The sequence below is a fragment of the Pyxicephalus adspersus genome, chromosome 5, assembly GCF_032062135.1.
Source record: "Pyxicephalus adspersus chromosome 5, UCB_Pads_2.0, whole genome shotgun sequence".
Lineage (NCBI taxonomy): Eukaryota > Metazoa > Chordata > Amphibia > Anura > Pyxicephalidae > Pyxicephalus > Pyxicephalus adspersus.
The window spans coordinates 42,851,060-42,866,148 of NC_092862.1; the positions used below are offsets into that span (position 1 = coordinate 42,851,060).

The 15,089-nt window shown below is 34.4% G+C and overlaps 1 protein-coding gene across 1 annotated transcript in view; it reads left to right on the forward strand.

Annotated features, from left to right (window-relative positions):
* CDH2 (cadherin 2) overlaps positions 1-13,856 on the forward strand; it is a 197,520-nt gene extending 183,664 nt beyond the window's left edge. Inside the window, exons 13-16 of the mRNA XM_072411285.1 lie at positions 288-521; positions 5,663-5,802; positions 6,783-6,947; positions 12,469-13,856. Coding sequence (XP_072267386.1) covers positions 288-521; positions 5,663-5,802; positions 6,783-6,947; positions 12,469-12,675 — 746 coding nt within the window. The 3' untranslated portion in view covers positions 12,676-13,856. The remainder of the gene's footprint in view (positions 1-287; positions 522-5,662; positions 5,803-6,782; positions 6,948-12,468) is intronic.
* The last annotated feature ends 1,233 nt before the right edge of the window (positions 13,857-15,089 follow it).

Genomic DNA, 15,089 nt, shown 5'->3' on the forward strand with positions numbered 1-15,089 from the left:
TCTTACAGTCATGGCAAGAAAGTGCCAGGTGCAAAAATGCACTATGGCCATATTCGTCTTCTTGGTCTTTTTTTTTTTTTTATTATTTTTTTTTTTTTACAGCAGACATAGAACATTGCCTCAGGTTAAGCTTTAGGTGAACTGATAGTCACATCTCAGTAGACAAAAATAGATAATCAACTCACCTACATGCTCTTACATGTAAGAGAAAGTTCGCCCTTGTATGCAATCAAATGTGATAGCAATTGACATCAATAATGTTATATTCTTTTTTTGGTTTTGTGTAGGTGATCATGCCCAGCTCAGCCTGAAAATTGGATCTCTTGATGATGGAATCTATACCATCCCAATACAAATAACAGATTCAGGAAACCCTTCAATGTCAAACACATCTTACTTACGTGTAAAAGTCTGCTCTTGTGACATGAATGGATACTGTAGCGGAGTCGCTCCTATTATTGGAACTGGCCTTGGAACAGGAGCCATCATTGCAATTCTTCTGTGTATCATCATTCTACTCAGTAAGTGAACTTCCTGTAGCAGCAAAATATATAATGTTTGGTATTCATAGGAAATTTGCTATCATGTAACAAGATGTAAACCCACAAAAATAAGCAAACTGGTTACTAAATGAAGTACAGAAGACAGGCTTTGTGAAAGCTTAGTGCAGTGTGTGAGTACGGTATGCACCAAATGCATTTGGAATTTTCGCTCTATATAATATACACCTTATTTTGTTGAGACAGACAAGGTTGAAAGCTTTTACTTTACAAGTTTTAATTGGAAAGAAAAAGTGAGAATTAGATAAAATGCAGTTTAGTGATTTTCCCATCATTATGTAAATAGCACATCCCCAGACATTAGCCCAAAAAGTGTTATTTTCACATAACATAGAAGAGCGATAAGTCCAAAGTCAAACTTCAGTTAGGAAAAGCTTACTTTATGACACAAAGGTAAAAATAAGCTGAAAAGTTTGTTAGTGTAGCACTAAGATAAGAATAAGAAGAGTCAGAGTAAGTAGAATGGAATAGTTGTAAAGGTTTAGTTTGTGTAGATTTGCAATCACAAAGAGCAGTTAATGCCAGTGTCCCTCAGGGCAACCAGTCTGTTTTTTAGAACTTTGGAGTTTATAAGGAGGCTTCTTTTTATTTCATTTATTGATTTTGCTTTGGGATAGAAAACTGAAATTTTAGCACTTTTTAAAGCATTCTTTTAGTGGTAGTTAACAAATTATACACTATAATTATACCTACCTAAAATTTAGTGATTACCAAACACTGTAAAGTCCAAGGGGGTAACATAATATAAACATATATTTACAGAAATATACGTTACAAACTGAATGTTTAGACATTTTTTACTAAAATGGAATGTATTACGTAGTATGTCTGGAAGGTAAAAGAAACACTAAAAGAAAATCACTAAAAGAAATCACTAAAAGAAAAGCAGTATCAGGCTACCATGGAAACAATAAATAATTAATTTCTAACCCCAGCAAATCTCTAGTTGCATTGCAAGTCCTGAGCAGTGATCTTGTAATCTAGCACCACTAATCCTTTAATGAATGCAGGGCATGATCTGCAGAAAGGAGTGCAGGTTCTTTTAAGGTTGGCTCCCAGAGAACGATGGCTAGCCTAAAAACAGACCCCATCTTTAGCTCAAAAGACCCCATATGGCATAGAATCAGCGGCACTGAAGGCTGTAAACACCTCGCACGTGTATCGCCTTACAAGTGGGGAATTGCTGGGGTCATAAGACTCATATTGATTGTTTACAATACAGCCGGCTGCTACCGTAGTCATTTTTACATGAAGTTTTCCTCTTACAAATTATGTAGTAGAAACATAAATATTCAGTTAGTGTCATGTGGGTTGAGGCCAGATCCAACCTTTTTCTTTTTTTTTTATACTTATTTCAAGATTTGTTAGCACATTTTAAAAGAGATGGTGTATTTACTTCATTTAAACAAGCTGGTAACCTAATTTATGTTATATCTTTTTTTCCTGCTGTCTAATGATAAAATTTTAATATTTGAAGGAAAGAGCATTTTGAACACAGTTGAAGTGTTTACAAGTGCTAAATGACATCTGAACCTTTAATACTCAATTTTTCCCCTGGTTGAAAATGAACTCAGGTCACATATAAAAGTCACAAATGAATGCAGCCAATGCATTCCTTTATACATCATTAAATGTATTTATTTTTAAATATTTTTATTGGCAAAGTAAAAAAAATACAGTAAACCTTAGAACAATATCAATAAAGTGCACACAGTTACAATAATATAGTATAATAGTATACATTTCAAAGAATATCAAAAGATATCAAAATACAGAAGCAAAGAACCATGTAATCAGTGCACTGTGGTGAACAACATTTCACTCTGCGTTTCTTTCATTTTTCCGTTTTCTTTATGAGTACAGGTACATTTTTTGCATAACAACAAATTGAGGGAATGGTAAAAGACCCAATAAATGTATTTTTAAAATGCAACTGTATTGTGACTTGGAATAAGCCTCCTGTATTCCCCTGTACAGTAGCATTTAAACTGATAGGAACAAGGTGCAGAGGGCTGACTTTATCAAACTGCTTCTGCTCTTTTACTGCCCAGTTAGCAGGCCTGGGATGGGGGGAGAAATCTACAGTTCTATCTTGTATGTTGTGTTATCAACCTGGCTGTATAAATTTTATAGCAGAATGGACAAAAAAATCCTTTGGCAGTTAAAATAGCCACTTACACTTTTTTTCTTCATTATCTTTATTAAATTGTTAGCCAGGAGTTACGCTTTAATTTGGTAATGATTCCATGTTTACCATATAGAGGCACATAAAATTATAACCTCCCCCAATCATTGAATGGACGTGTTCATCATCTTGATATGAGCTTTCCTAAAAATCTAGCTCTGGTACAGCCATTTTCCCACCATGTCAGATCACTGAACAATCACCCTTTTCTTTACCCTCTACTTAGAGCAGAACCGCTCTGCCTGTGCTTGTTCGTTTTATTGGAAAGTATTGCATCCATCTCCAGAGACTGGAATTGCGTGCGTACAAAGCTTTAGACTTGACAGTGTCAAAATACACTTTCTAAACACTTTCTAAACCTTCCTAATCCAAGTACACATCTACCTATCCGAACCTTTTGCTCATAGCATTTGTATCACAACAATAAAAGCCTGTTTTCAAGTTTACTAGGAGTGTTCATTTCATGCCTAAATGCATTGCATTAGCTAGGTACTCAAGAAATTGTTTAGGAAACTAATAGCTACCTAATAAGAGACTCTACTACTTATTACCTCCTGTATGATCATCAGTAAGATGCTAGACTCACTTTCAGATTAAACGCAAGTAAATGTAACTTAGCTTCTGACTTGTGAAATAGATTTTCCTTTCTTTTATGTGGAAATCTACTACTGGTAGTGCTCAGCTTGATAATTTATTGTTTGGAAGATTGGTAAAGCTGGTTCCATTATTCTTCCTACATAAGGTTTCTCAGACACATAATAGAAAGGATAACTTATAAAAAAAAGCATATTGGTCTTGCTCTCAGGCTTTTGATAAAGGCCCAGAGATTAAGTCATAAACATTGATTAAAAAATAATGTTATTTTGAAAATGATTCAGGTATTCTACCTGCTTCCTTAGAAAAGAGGTGGGTTGTGTGCACTTTTGGTCATAAATTGCCCGAGTAATGAGTGATGAGCATTTGCATGTTTTTAGAATTATAATAAAGTTTACTTTATATATAAAAATAAAAATGGAACAATGTATCTGCTACAACTTCCAATCACAAACATAGCAATGCTCAATTCTAAGCAGCGATCCGCAAGCCACATAAACAATTCTACAATGCTACATTTTACCTTAGTACCGCTTAGCTTACTGTGATGGATTGCAGTATCTTCTCAATTCATGTCATGTGTTATGGGAAAAGCATTGTTCTAAGTTTGTGACTTACCAGACCAAGTGTGCTTTATTTCATATTTTGTTCTGATATAAAATGGTATGGTAAATCTTCTTTTGCCTGCTATTTGAACACAGGGCTATGATAGATAGAGACTTCAAAAAAGTAGAAAATCTACACAGAAAGTAGTGTTATGGTCATAATACTTGATAGTATTTAGAACACCAACGCTGCAATTCATAATTAATTGAAGTAAATTTTGTAATTTTTAAAACATACAAATTTTTGCAACTCGTGTCAAGTCAAACACAATAGTGTTATTTTATATAACACTATATAACCCGAAAATAATTGAGAGTGGAGAATATACAAGGAGCTGGTGGATTTGATTCACAATTCAGCACATTGATTTGTTTTTACAAATTTTAAAATTTGAATTGTGACAATGACTTTGACTTAATAAGTCATGAAAGTCATGACAGCATTTCTTGGTGTGTGGTTTATAATGAAAAGAAAATAAAATAAACCTTGGCACACAGAAAGAGTGATAAACGATGCAAGGAACATTTGATTCCCCAGGATCTACTGTCATTCCCTCTTATCCAGACATGATTTATTGTGTCTAACAAAATACTGAAAAATGCAAATCTCAGTGATACAGAGAGACAACAGATCCACCTTTGTTGTTAAAACCTATATATATATATATATATATATATATATATATATATATATTTACATACATATAACATTATAACATACAGACAACACTAAACATAAAGTATAGTGTTATTTTTTATATGTTTCCTTCAAAAGCATACAGTCCTAAATAGCTATTTAAATATATATTTATAGTATTGCCTGTGAGTAATCTACTAGATATTCTAAAGGCCTTTTATAGAATGCGTGACATATGTTCAGAAAACAGTATCAAACTATCCTCATCAAACAATTGTGACAGTACTTGTGCCGCTTCATTGCTAAGGGTAACTTCTTTTCTAACTTATGCAATGTTTAGCTCTATTTCTGCAGTGGGAAGAAAATGACAAAAATTAGTTATACTCTGAAATGACTTTACAAAACTGTGTATCATATACATCTGTCCAGAGATAGGTGTGCTGACATGTCTAAACATACATTGGTGGCAGTTTCTTGCCACTGGCACATGTCAACGGATAAGATTTATTCCAATGGGATTACTAAAAAGTAGAGACACAATTGTGTTTATTTGTATTGCATATGCAAAATACCGCAGTTGTACTTTTAGTTTGATACCAAAGAATGTGCCAACATTAGGAATATAAATAGATAAGACAAGAAAACTGCAATTTAATAAAATACCCTTTCATTGTCAGGGTACATGTTGGATAAAACATCTGCAGTACAAATGATATACAGTATCTTCACTTGTTTTTGTGTTCCAAAGATGTGTTTAACAGTCGGTACAACCGATGTAAGCAAATTGATTTACTTGTTCAAGTTGTTAAAGTGTATTAATATTTAAAGGCCTTAGTTAAACTAATTGCCTTACTTAATTTGTCTGCAAGAGAAATCAGATATGTTTAGCGCAAGATTTGGAAACAATTGGGTGAAATTTCCATTATGGGTGCAAGCCAAATATCACATTACTATTAGTCTTCCTCCCTATCTAATGAATCTGCTGGTGCCTTAGTCACACACTGCAATCAGCAAATGTGTTATTTAATTTACAAGCAGTTTTATATTTCAGACATTTAAAATTTCTTTTGTCATTTTGCAGCATTGGTGTTAATGTTTGTGGTGTGGATGAAACGCCGGGACAAGGAGAGGCAAGTCAAACAGCTCCTTATTGACCCAGAGGATGATGTCAGAGATAACATATTGAAGTATGATGAAGAAGGAGGAGGAGAGGAAGATCAGGTAAAGATAATGCCATTTGACTTTTTCAACACTTATATTAATACTATTTTCTCTAGGGTAGAATCTTTCATTTTATATAAAGTATGAATTGGTGATTTGATATTTGCTTCCACATTCTGTTCTGTAGAAACAATAGAAGAGGGAGAATATCTCTGTAAAGTAAAAGAAATGTTTTCCTAACAGTCTACTGAAAGTTGACCATTGTTACCAATTTTTTTAAGTACCGCTCACTGCAGCCCCACATTCATTCCCTATGGGCCTGCAGCAGGAAGACATGTTCTATCTCCCTAAGCAGCAGCAGGTCCTGGCAGTAAACACACTACAACCTTCCGCCAACCGCCAGTGTGAATTGGCCCTCTTCATTGTCTTGCTGTTGAAAGCAACAGCTACACAACTAAACAATTTTACATTGCTATCTCTACAGGTATACTCTTTTTAAAATGCATCTTGCCATTTTGAATACAAATAAGATTACATAACTGTCCAATTTAAACCACATTTAATTACATTTCAGATGGATTTAAAAAAAAGATGATGAAAGCTTAAGCATTCCCTAGTTCAATGTAGATGCCTACTTTCAAATGTAAAAGTAAATGTTATAGCTTCTACAAAACCTATGAACACAGCTTCTTATTTCACACATACTTAATTAGTTAACTTTCTTTCTTTTGAGGTGTTGATTGCATCAGAAACTTCCTAGGTGTTTTATCGCCTAAAATGACACCTTTCATGAACACTGCATTTCAATATTTCCAATATTCCAAAATTTGTGATTTGTTCATAACAAAATCGCAGAACACCAGCTGAAAGCCTGCATCTTGTATGATGTAAAATTTCCATAAAAGCCCATTGTTTTCGTATATAATTTTTACCTTTGAAAAGTATTCATTCTTTATTTTCTGTAATTCAATCAGAACATGCATATTGGTATTTGTCAAGTTATTGCTCACTTGTCAATACAATTTTTTTTTATTTTAAAGGATTACGATTTAAGCCAGCTGCAGCAGCCTGACACATTAGAACCGGATGCAATAAAACCTGTGGGAATAAGGCGGATGGATGAAAGACCCATCCATGCGGAGCCTCAATACCCAGTTCGCTCTGCTGCTCCACATCCTGGTGATATTGGAGATTTCATTAATGAGGTGAGATTAGGTTTGGTTTTTTTTTACTACAATTTTCAATACCTCATGGTAGCATCTGGAAAGGTGAATTACAAACAAATACCTGGTTCATAACAAGCTTTCCTAAGCTGAAAAGGGGATCTTCATCTTTACATTCCAATGCTAAATGCATACAAAAATAAATACATCACATTACATAAAAACCCCATCCATCAGAACCTTACTGCCTATGTAGGATATGTGAATCTACGATATATAAGCAAATACTAATATTTGTTGGAATAAATGTCATAAATTGTTGACCTAGACAGTATATGATTACCTTTGGGAGCAAGTTAAATGCTTTGCCTTCTTTTGGATCAACTGGGAATGTAGGATTTGTTTTCTTAAAATGACGAACATGCATTTATTTTCTTTCGTTCATGACCATTTAAGGTTTTGTAGAGTCGAATGACAAGACTCCCATTTAAAGGATTTTTCCCTTGAATGGTCCCTTAGTATTACAAAGATAAAGATCTTATATTGTCCCATTTAGCTTAACAATATTACAAACCAGGCCTTGTAATGTCCCTGTGAGCTCCTAAAAGTCCTAATATTTTAATATTATTTTATGCAGCTTTCATGTTTTTTGTTTTTTTCTATTAGTAGATTAATTCAAGATTTTACACTTAACCTGGAGTTTCACTCCTTTTGTCGCTCTGTCTTTGCTTATATTTCAGCTTCCTTGGGTTTAGCACCTGACTTTCATCTATCTCTTGACTAATAATCTGCTTGAACTCACTGACCTAGGCTTGTCTGACTTCCCTTTCTAGCTTATCCTTTAGATTCTTTGTTGTTTGTTAACCTCTCACTTCTGATGTTTTTGTGACCTTTTATTCCTGAATATTGCTGCAACACCTACCTGACCTCCCTTTACCATCCAGTTCAACCTCAACTAATATACTGTCAGGCAATTTCAAATCACATCTGTCACAGTTCACAAGCTTGGCAAGTTTTTAAAGCATAGTTGAAGATAGTTCAAGACCTAATCAGAATCCCTATTCAGAGAAGACTGCAGTAAAATCAGTTTACCGGCTTTGTTGCTGGTCTGTTGGAATATAGGACTGTCCTGTTTTAGTTGTTTTATTATATATATATTTCTTTTTTTAATGTGTTTAGCAAACCTCATAGTATTCAAGCAATCTGGTTTTTGTTAACCTAGGACTGTCTTGTTTTAAGCACTTGCAGTTTTTATATTACATATTTTTTTGCATGCGTTCACCGAACCTCATAGTATTAATGCACACTTACGTGTGTAGCTCGTAGGCTACTACCATGTGTCTTTATGAGGAAAGGGGAAAATTTTCTAGTCCAACATATATGGAGTATATTGGTCTAAAATAAACCTTCTAATTATCTATTTCTGATTACAGCACCCAGTGACAAAGGAGAATAAAGCACAGTATAGGTAGTCCCCAGGTTACATACGAGATAGGGACTGTAGGTTTGTTCTTAAGTTGAATTTCGATGTAAGTCAGAACAGGCACTTTATTTTAATAAATGCAATTAGGACAGATGTTTGTCTCAACATATTATTAGGCAGCATGGTGTCAGATACTGTGTAAAATCCTCACTGTGAGTTATTATAAAACAAATAAAACAAAGCCTAGACATTCATTAACTTCTAGAGCAAGCTGTGCTATGATATGCAAAAAGAAACAACTGCAGAATTTGTCTTGGTCATTAAAGAGTTACAACCAAAAGACTTATCAAGCCCCCCAACAAGCTCCTGTCCGGCACAGGAACTAGCAGGAACTAGCTCAGTTCGTATCTAGGAGTCATCCGTATGTCAGATGTCCTTAACTCGGGGACTACCTGTAAATAAGGCGTAAAGCTTGTATTTGCATATAAGGCCAGTCAGTGAAGGGATTTAAATAGATACATATGTATAAGTAGTGTGCAGGGTACAAATGGTTCATTATTTTTTTTTTTTACTTTAATAAAACGATTAAGCAAAAATGTGAAGCTCATAGGATGTAATCCAACCTTGTGAACCTCTTAAGCATTTCAGATCTTTTGGCAAAAAGCTTCCAGGTAGACAGCTTCTTGGCTGCCAGTCTGAGTATATGACTTTTTTTTATTAATGAAGCTTTCTTGCTTGTGTATATAGGCATTTTTTCTGTATTGGAAAAGCATGTCAAGTGCTGGTCAGCAGATTCCTACTCACTCCAGTAAAGTAGTGTGGATGACATTTCTTTATGGTGATGCATCAGTCCTGTTGCGATATGTTTGCTTTGCAGACAGAGCAAGTCAATTGCATTTCAGCAGCACTGCATCCTAATAAAAAAGTAGCATTTGACAACAGGCCTTGAAAATCAAATTGTTCATTTTATTTTTAGGTAAAATATGAATAAGTTTGATTTAACTTTACATTGCTGTCTTTGAGCCCACCAGGGGGATCATTTATTCTATCCTTTTGACCCCACAACCAGAAATATGGAAAATGGGTGTCACAGAACTGAAAAGGCACAGAGTGTGAAAATGCCATAACAGTGACACAGGAAGTATTGAAAAATAAATACAACTGATAGATTGTTTTCTAACCCTTCCCCAATCTATAAAAAACAAAATTTTATACAGACTGGAGAACTACTACTGGGCACCAGGGGGTGGCAAACCACACCACAAATAACATATTTGCATGGTGCGGTATTTCCAAAAGCCATCTTGCATATGCTTTACGAAAAATGGTTCCCAACTATACCTGTTCATTTGAATTGGTGGAATGGTTGGGGCCATGGTTGAGCCTGCAGCAGAATTTAAGTTCACCACAGGTCTGAAATGGCCCTAAGGCTTTAAGCTTCTTGTTGCATTATGTATATGTATGAAACCGCCAGTAGACTTGAAATGAGAAACAGATCTTTTTATATTGAAACCAACATAAACCTTTTAACTATGAAAGTGCCTGAGAATGTTGGGTTTAAAAGCACCTCTGATCTAGCCATAGCAATCCATACTGCTTTCTCTTTTAAAATTATAGCACCACTGTAATGAGGTTCACATTTCCAACCATCCAAAGAATTTTACAAAGTATAGCATAGATTTTATAAGAGCATTAAATCTATAATTATTGTAAATGTACTATACATTTGTGCCTCTCAGACAAACTGGCTACACTATCCACTTGAGGAATTCATTTTGGCTTGCAAATAATAGTCTACCAGCACTGCATTGTCTGTTAAATTCATTTATAAACCAAATTTAATAATAGTTAATTTTTATTTCCCTCACGTATCCCCCTTTCAGTTAGTGAGAATGGTTGAAATTCAATACCTTCATAATTACCAAGAGTTGTTTCAAATAGGATTAGTGTATAGAGCAGCCAAATTAAATCAATTATGTAAGTGCTTTATACACTTGTCTTGTGAAGCATTTTAACAGTGTGTGAGTTGGCTTTCAACTTATTCCAAATAGCACATGATTAAAAAAAGAAGGTCTTTGCTTTTTTTTTTTTTTTAAGTTTTAATTATTGCATTGAATGTATATTTAGATGCTAAAAGATGATCAAACCCTTACAATCTCAAAATAGTGCAATAATGGTTTTGAAAATTGTCAGTCATATGCAACAGGATGAGGCTGCTCCAAATGTTTACTCTCTGACATCACTTTGGGCTTGTGTTGATGGAAAGGAGTGCAGTTTGCTTAGATTTCATTGACAGGTGCATTGATTTGCAGTTGACCTCAATCTAACCTGTATTTAAAGCTTAATTCAGGTAAAAACATACTTTTATTCTTGCAGCGGGTCCCCCTACTTTATACAAGAGATACATTCTAATTTTGTGTAGGGATGATGAACAAAGAGATAAACCTACCTCTATTCTCCACTCTCACAAGCTTATTCATAAGACTATCATTTCATAGAATCTTGGAAGCTTCATTGCCCAGCAAAAACTGTTTGGCTGAACCTCTAATTTGGACCTTTTTATGGCTTATATGGATATGGCTTATATAATCTTGCAAATCACTACTTCCCTCTCTACAGCCTGTCTAGTTAAGGCCATGTTTTTCTCATTATAAAGAGTTTTAGTAATATTTTTAAAGTTTTTTTTAGTAATATTTTACAGTTATTGCTATTGGTAATCAAATTTAAATTAAGTGATAAAATAGTGGATGTCCTCCATATGCATTACATATTATAACGTCAGGTAATTTGTAAATGCCTAATTAGTACACGTCATTCAATCTTTATGCTGTCCATGTGCATTCATTCTTATGTCAACCCATCATCCTCCAGGAAAAAAAATGTTGTATTCTCCTTTTCTTTAAGTCATTAGATCAGTGGCTTACAAAGTTCACAATTGTTTCACTGTAAAATATCTCTAAAATGCATCTCATTCTCACTTAGTTCTACCAACATTGTAATCCACTTATAAATTATATCTTGGTTGACAGCTGTGCTATTCCGGTGCATGCAAAACTCTTTATTTAAAGATTAATCCATCTAAAAATGTTCCTCTTCACCGTCTCTAATCTTAACATTGGCCTGCAATTTTCCTGAAATTAAACATTATATTCTTTCATTGTGAATACTGTGATCATTATGTCATATGTTCTCAGCTTAAATATTTATGTAATAAATATTTTATATTTTATCTCTCCTTTGGAATCCTCTGATGGGTACTATTCTTCACTTTGAAGAACCATTGATGTAAAGGAATGTACAACATATAGTAAATGCAGAAAGAATAGGTTATTTTATATCAGCTTGAGGCTTTCTTTTGCCATATGTACAAATTGTCTCATATTTTATAAAGCTGAATTCGACGCAAACATCTAAATGCAGAGATTACAGAGATTGCAGAAATTACATGTATGGGAGCTGCTTTACCTGTCAAAAGGTTTGTACCTCTGTCCATTTAATACTGATATTTACCAATGAATGGAGAAGCACCAGACTGATGAGCTTATCTCTTGGTCTTGTTCTCCTTGTTGGCACATATGCACTGCCATACAACTGATGTGTGCTACTTTTTCTACCTCAGATGATTGAAAAAGGCTAAATCACATCAATTTCAGGTACTTTGTATTTGTAAAATACATATATTTATGTATTAATGAATACAGATCTGCATTTAATTGTTCCCTTTTATTATCCGCCTAGAATCAGCTTTAATACCCATATTTTGAACATTTCTTCATGTCCGTAACTTGCTACTTTGTGCTTTCCATTTAATTTTATTACAGATTGTTTTGCCAATTTAAAAGATACCCATTTGAAGCATCTTGTCAAAAGAATTGAAAGAAATAGAAATGTTAAATTTTAACTTTTACCTGGACGCACAGTATTTCCACTTTACCATGAATTTTCATTACACATGTACAATTAATTTTAACTTTTACCTGGACGCACAGTATTTCCACTTTACCATGAATTTTCATTACACATGTACAATTATTTTTGAATACCTGCCTATATAGATTTTGTGAATAAATGTGTATGATGATGTTTAAAAATCAAATAAAAAATCACTTTTCTTAAGTAGTTCTTTTTGTATTTTTACAGGGCCTGAAAGCGGCAGACAATGATCCCACTGCTCCACCTTACGACTCCCTCTTAGTTTTTGATTATGAAGGTAGCGGCTCTACTGCTGGATCTCTAAGCTCCCTGAACTCATCAAGTAGTGGCGGTGAGCAAGATTATGATTACCTAAACGACTGGGGCCCTCGCTTCAAGAAACTAGCCGATATGTATGGCGGCGGAGATGACTGAACTTTGGATTGAACTTTCGTTTTTGTGGACAAGAACAAACATTTGAACTGATATTCCCAAAAAGTGTAAAGAAGCTTGGCTTTAACTTTGTAGTCTACTAGCACAAGTGCTTGTTTGAAGGCTTTGGCATAGGCTGCAAACCAATTTGGGCTCAGTGGGAATATCAGTCATCCAATACCGTTTGGAAAAAAAAAAATGATTGAGCTCAGTTACACTTGAATTTTACAGTACAGAAGCACTGGGATTTTATGTGCCTTTTTGTACCTTTTTCAGATCGGATTTAGTTTTATGTTCAACGCTTTAATGGTACTGATTTCTGAAAGGGTGAAAAGACAAGGTATGTTGTGGGTGGGCTGGCGTAAGTAAACAAGGATTTCCTTCATCACGCCTTTTTTTTCTCCTTTTTTTATACATTGCATTGCTTAAATAAAAATCTGAAATAGAGAACAAATTTCATTAGGATAATTCTATTAGCTGAAGAGAAAATCACGTGATTGACCTGTACAGTGCATTATTTTAGCTCTTAGGCTTCTTTTCCCATTAAGATTTTTTTGCAGTTGGTTTCAGGAAAAGGGAGTTGTCATATCACCAGTTTCTAGCATAAGTGAGTTTTCATTTTTCTTTTGTAGCAGAATTGATTTTTATTCTTTTCACAAGATAGGCACATTTTGGTCTTAATCAATGTACACCTTTTTCTTTTGGGTATTTTTTCACTTCACTGTAAAAATGATATGTGTACATAATGTTTTTTCAACATAGTCTATAAAGAAGTTTTCAAGCTTCGGAACATGTGTATGTATTATTTGGACTATGGATTCAGGTTTTTGCATGTTTATATCTTTTTTTTTTCCTTATGGATAAAGTATTTACAACAAACAGGTGACAAACACAATTACATTAAAGTAAACTGTAGATTCAGTACACCAGTTTTTTTTTCCAGTTACTTATTGGTTTGAGCGGGAGAAAACAAGTTCTTAGCACAAATGTTTTACATAATTTGTACCAAAAACAAAACCGATAGGGGCAAACTGGCATTGGTGGCACTACTAATACATGTTTGAGGGGACAGGCAGCTTTTAAACTGGAAGGACTTTGACAACGACTTTGCCTGTGTATTGTGTACCAGAATATAAATGATGCACCTCTGACCCCCACGTTCTGAATAAAATGCTAATTTTGGATCTGGTGACTGGTTTGAATTTTTTTTTCTTTTCCACTCGAACAATTTTGAATGCTTTGAAAAATCCCAAGATGGCTTGAGCTCAGTGAGAAAAATGGAAAAGTATAACACACCAGCTTTTAGTAGCTGTAACTTACTCCTGCTTTGTGCTAAAAAGAAATTTGATTTCCCTTTTGAATATTGTAGCGCAATAAATGGATGGTAAATTTGAGTGGCTGAGGTGTTGCTTGGGGATCCAGAGCTGTGGAGCAATTGAAGGATACAGTGCTCAGTCATTCATGTCCTGGAAAGAAGGAATGTTTAATAAAACCAGGGGAGCGCAGCTTGTGTTTTACACAAAGTAACATATGACTGTATAGTTTGTAACTGGTAACAAACGAACAAACCCAACACAGTAATTTATAGTAATTAAAACCTGCCTTTTCACTGAGGTGTGTGAAGGAAAACAATATACATGGGAGTGTTGGGACTTGCATTTCCCTTTAGATCTCAAGGACATTACTAGTCTCTTCCTTTGCTAATAATTGTTTTTCTAGTTGTTAAGTTGCTCTGTGTATCCCAGAGACTTCAGTAATGGTGCTTTATATTGCCCTTTGATGTTAAAAAACAAACAGAATATAGTATTTTTTTTTAGCTTAATTGCAAAAATAAATTACTACTTACTGTAGGCTTTTACTTCAAAACGTCCTTAATATAAGTTTAGCTCACTTTTTCATGCATTCAAAAGATTCAAAAGATTTCATGGATTCAAAAGAAGATCATGATCATGGTGATGGTGATGATCACTATGCAGTAATAGAGTGAAGGACGCAGTTTTTTGACGATCTACCTGGGCCTGCCTTTAGTTTTTAAAAAGCTTTTATTCAAAGTGTGAATAAAGTTAAAAAAATCCTTGTTTAGGTTTGGATTTGGATAGAGAGGATGAATGGTTGGAGAGAGGCAAGCTTTTATTGCTGAGTTCCAGTTGGGAAGATTCTTCTTTACTGTTTGTCACAAGGTTAGCATTAAGGGGACAAAACTGTTATAAGGTGATACCGATACTGCACTCATCACCACCACAATGAGAGAGATTTCCTCTCACTGTTTTGCCTATGGAATAGCAGGTTAAGGACATTTTTCCCAATGGAACACTTTTTACAAAAAAAGAGAAAAAAAATACACCAACATTAAACTTGGATATCAATTTTTCAACAAGGTGGACAGCCTGTGTGAAATATTCAGCACCTCTGACTTT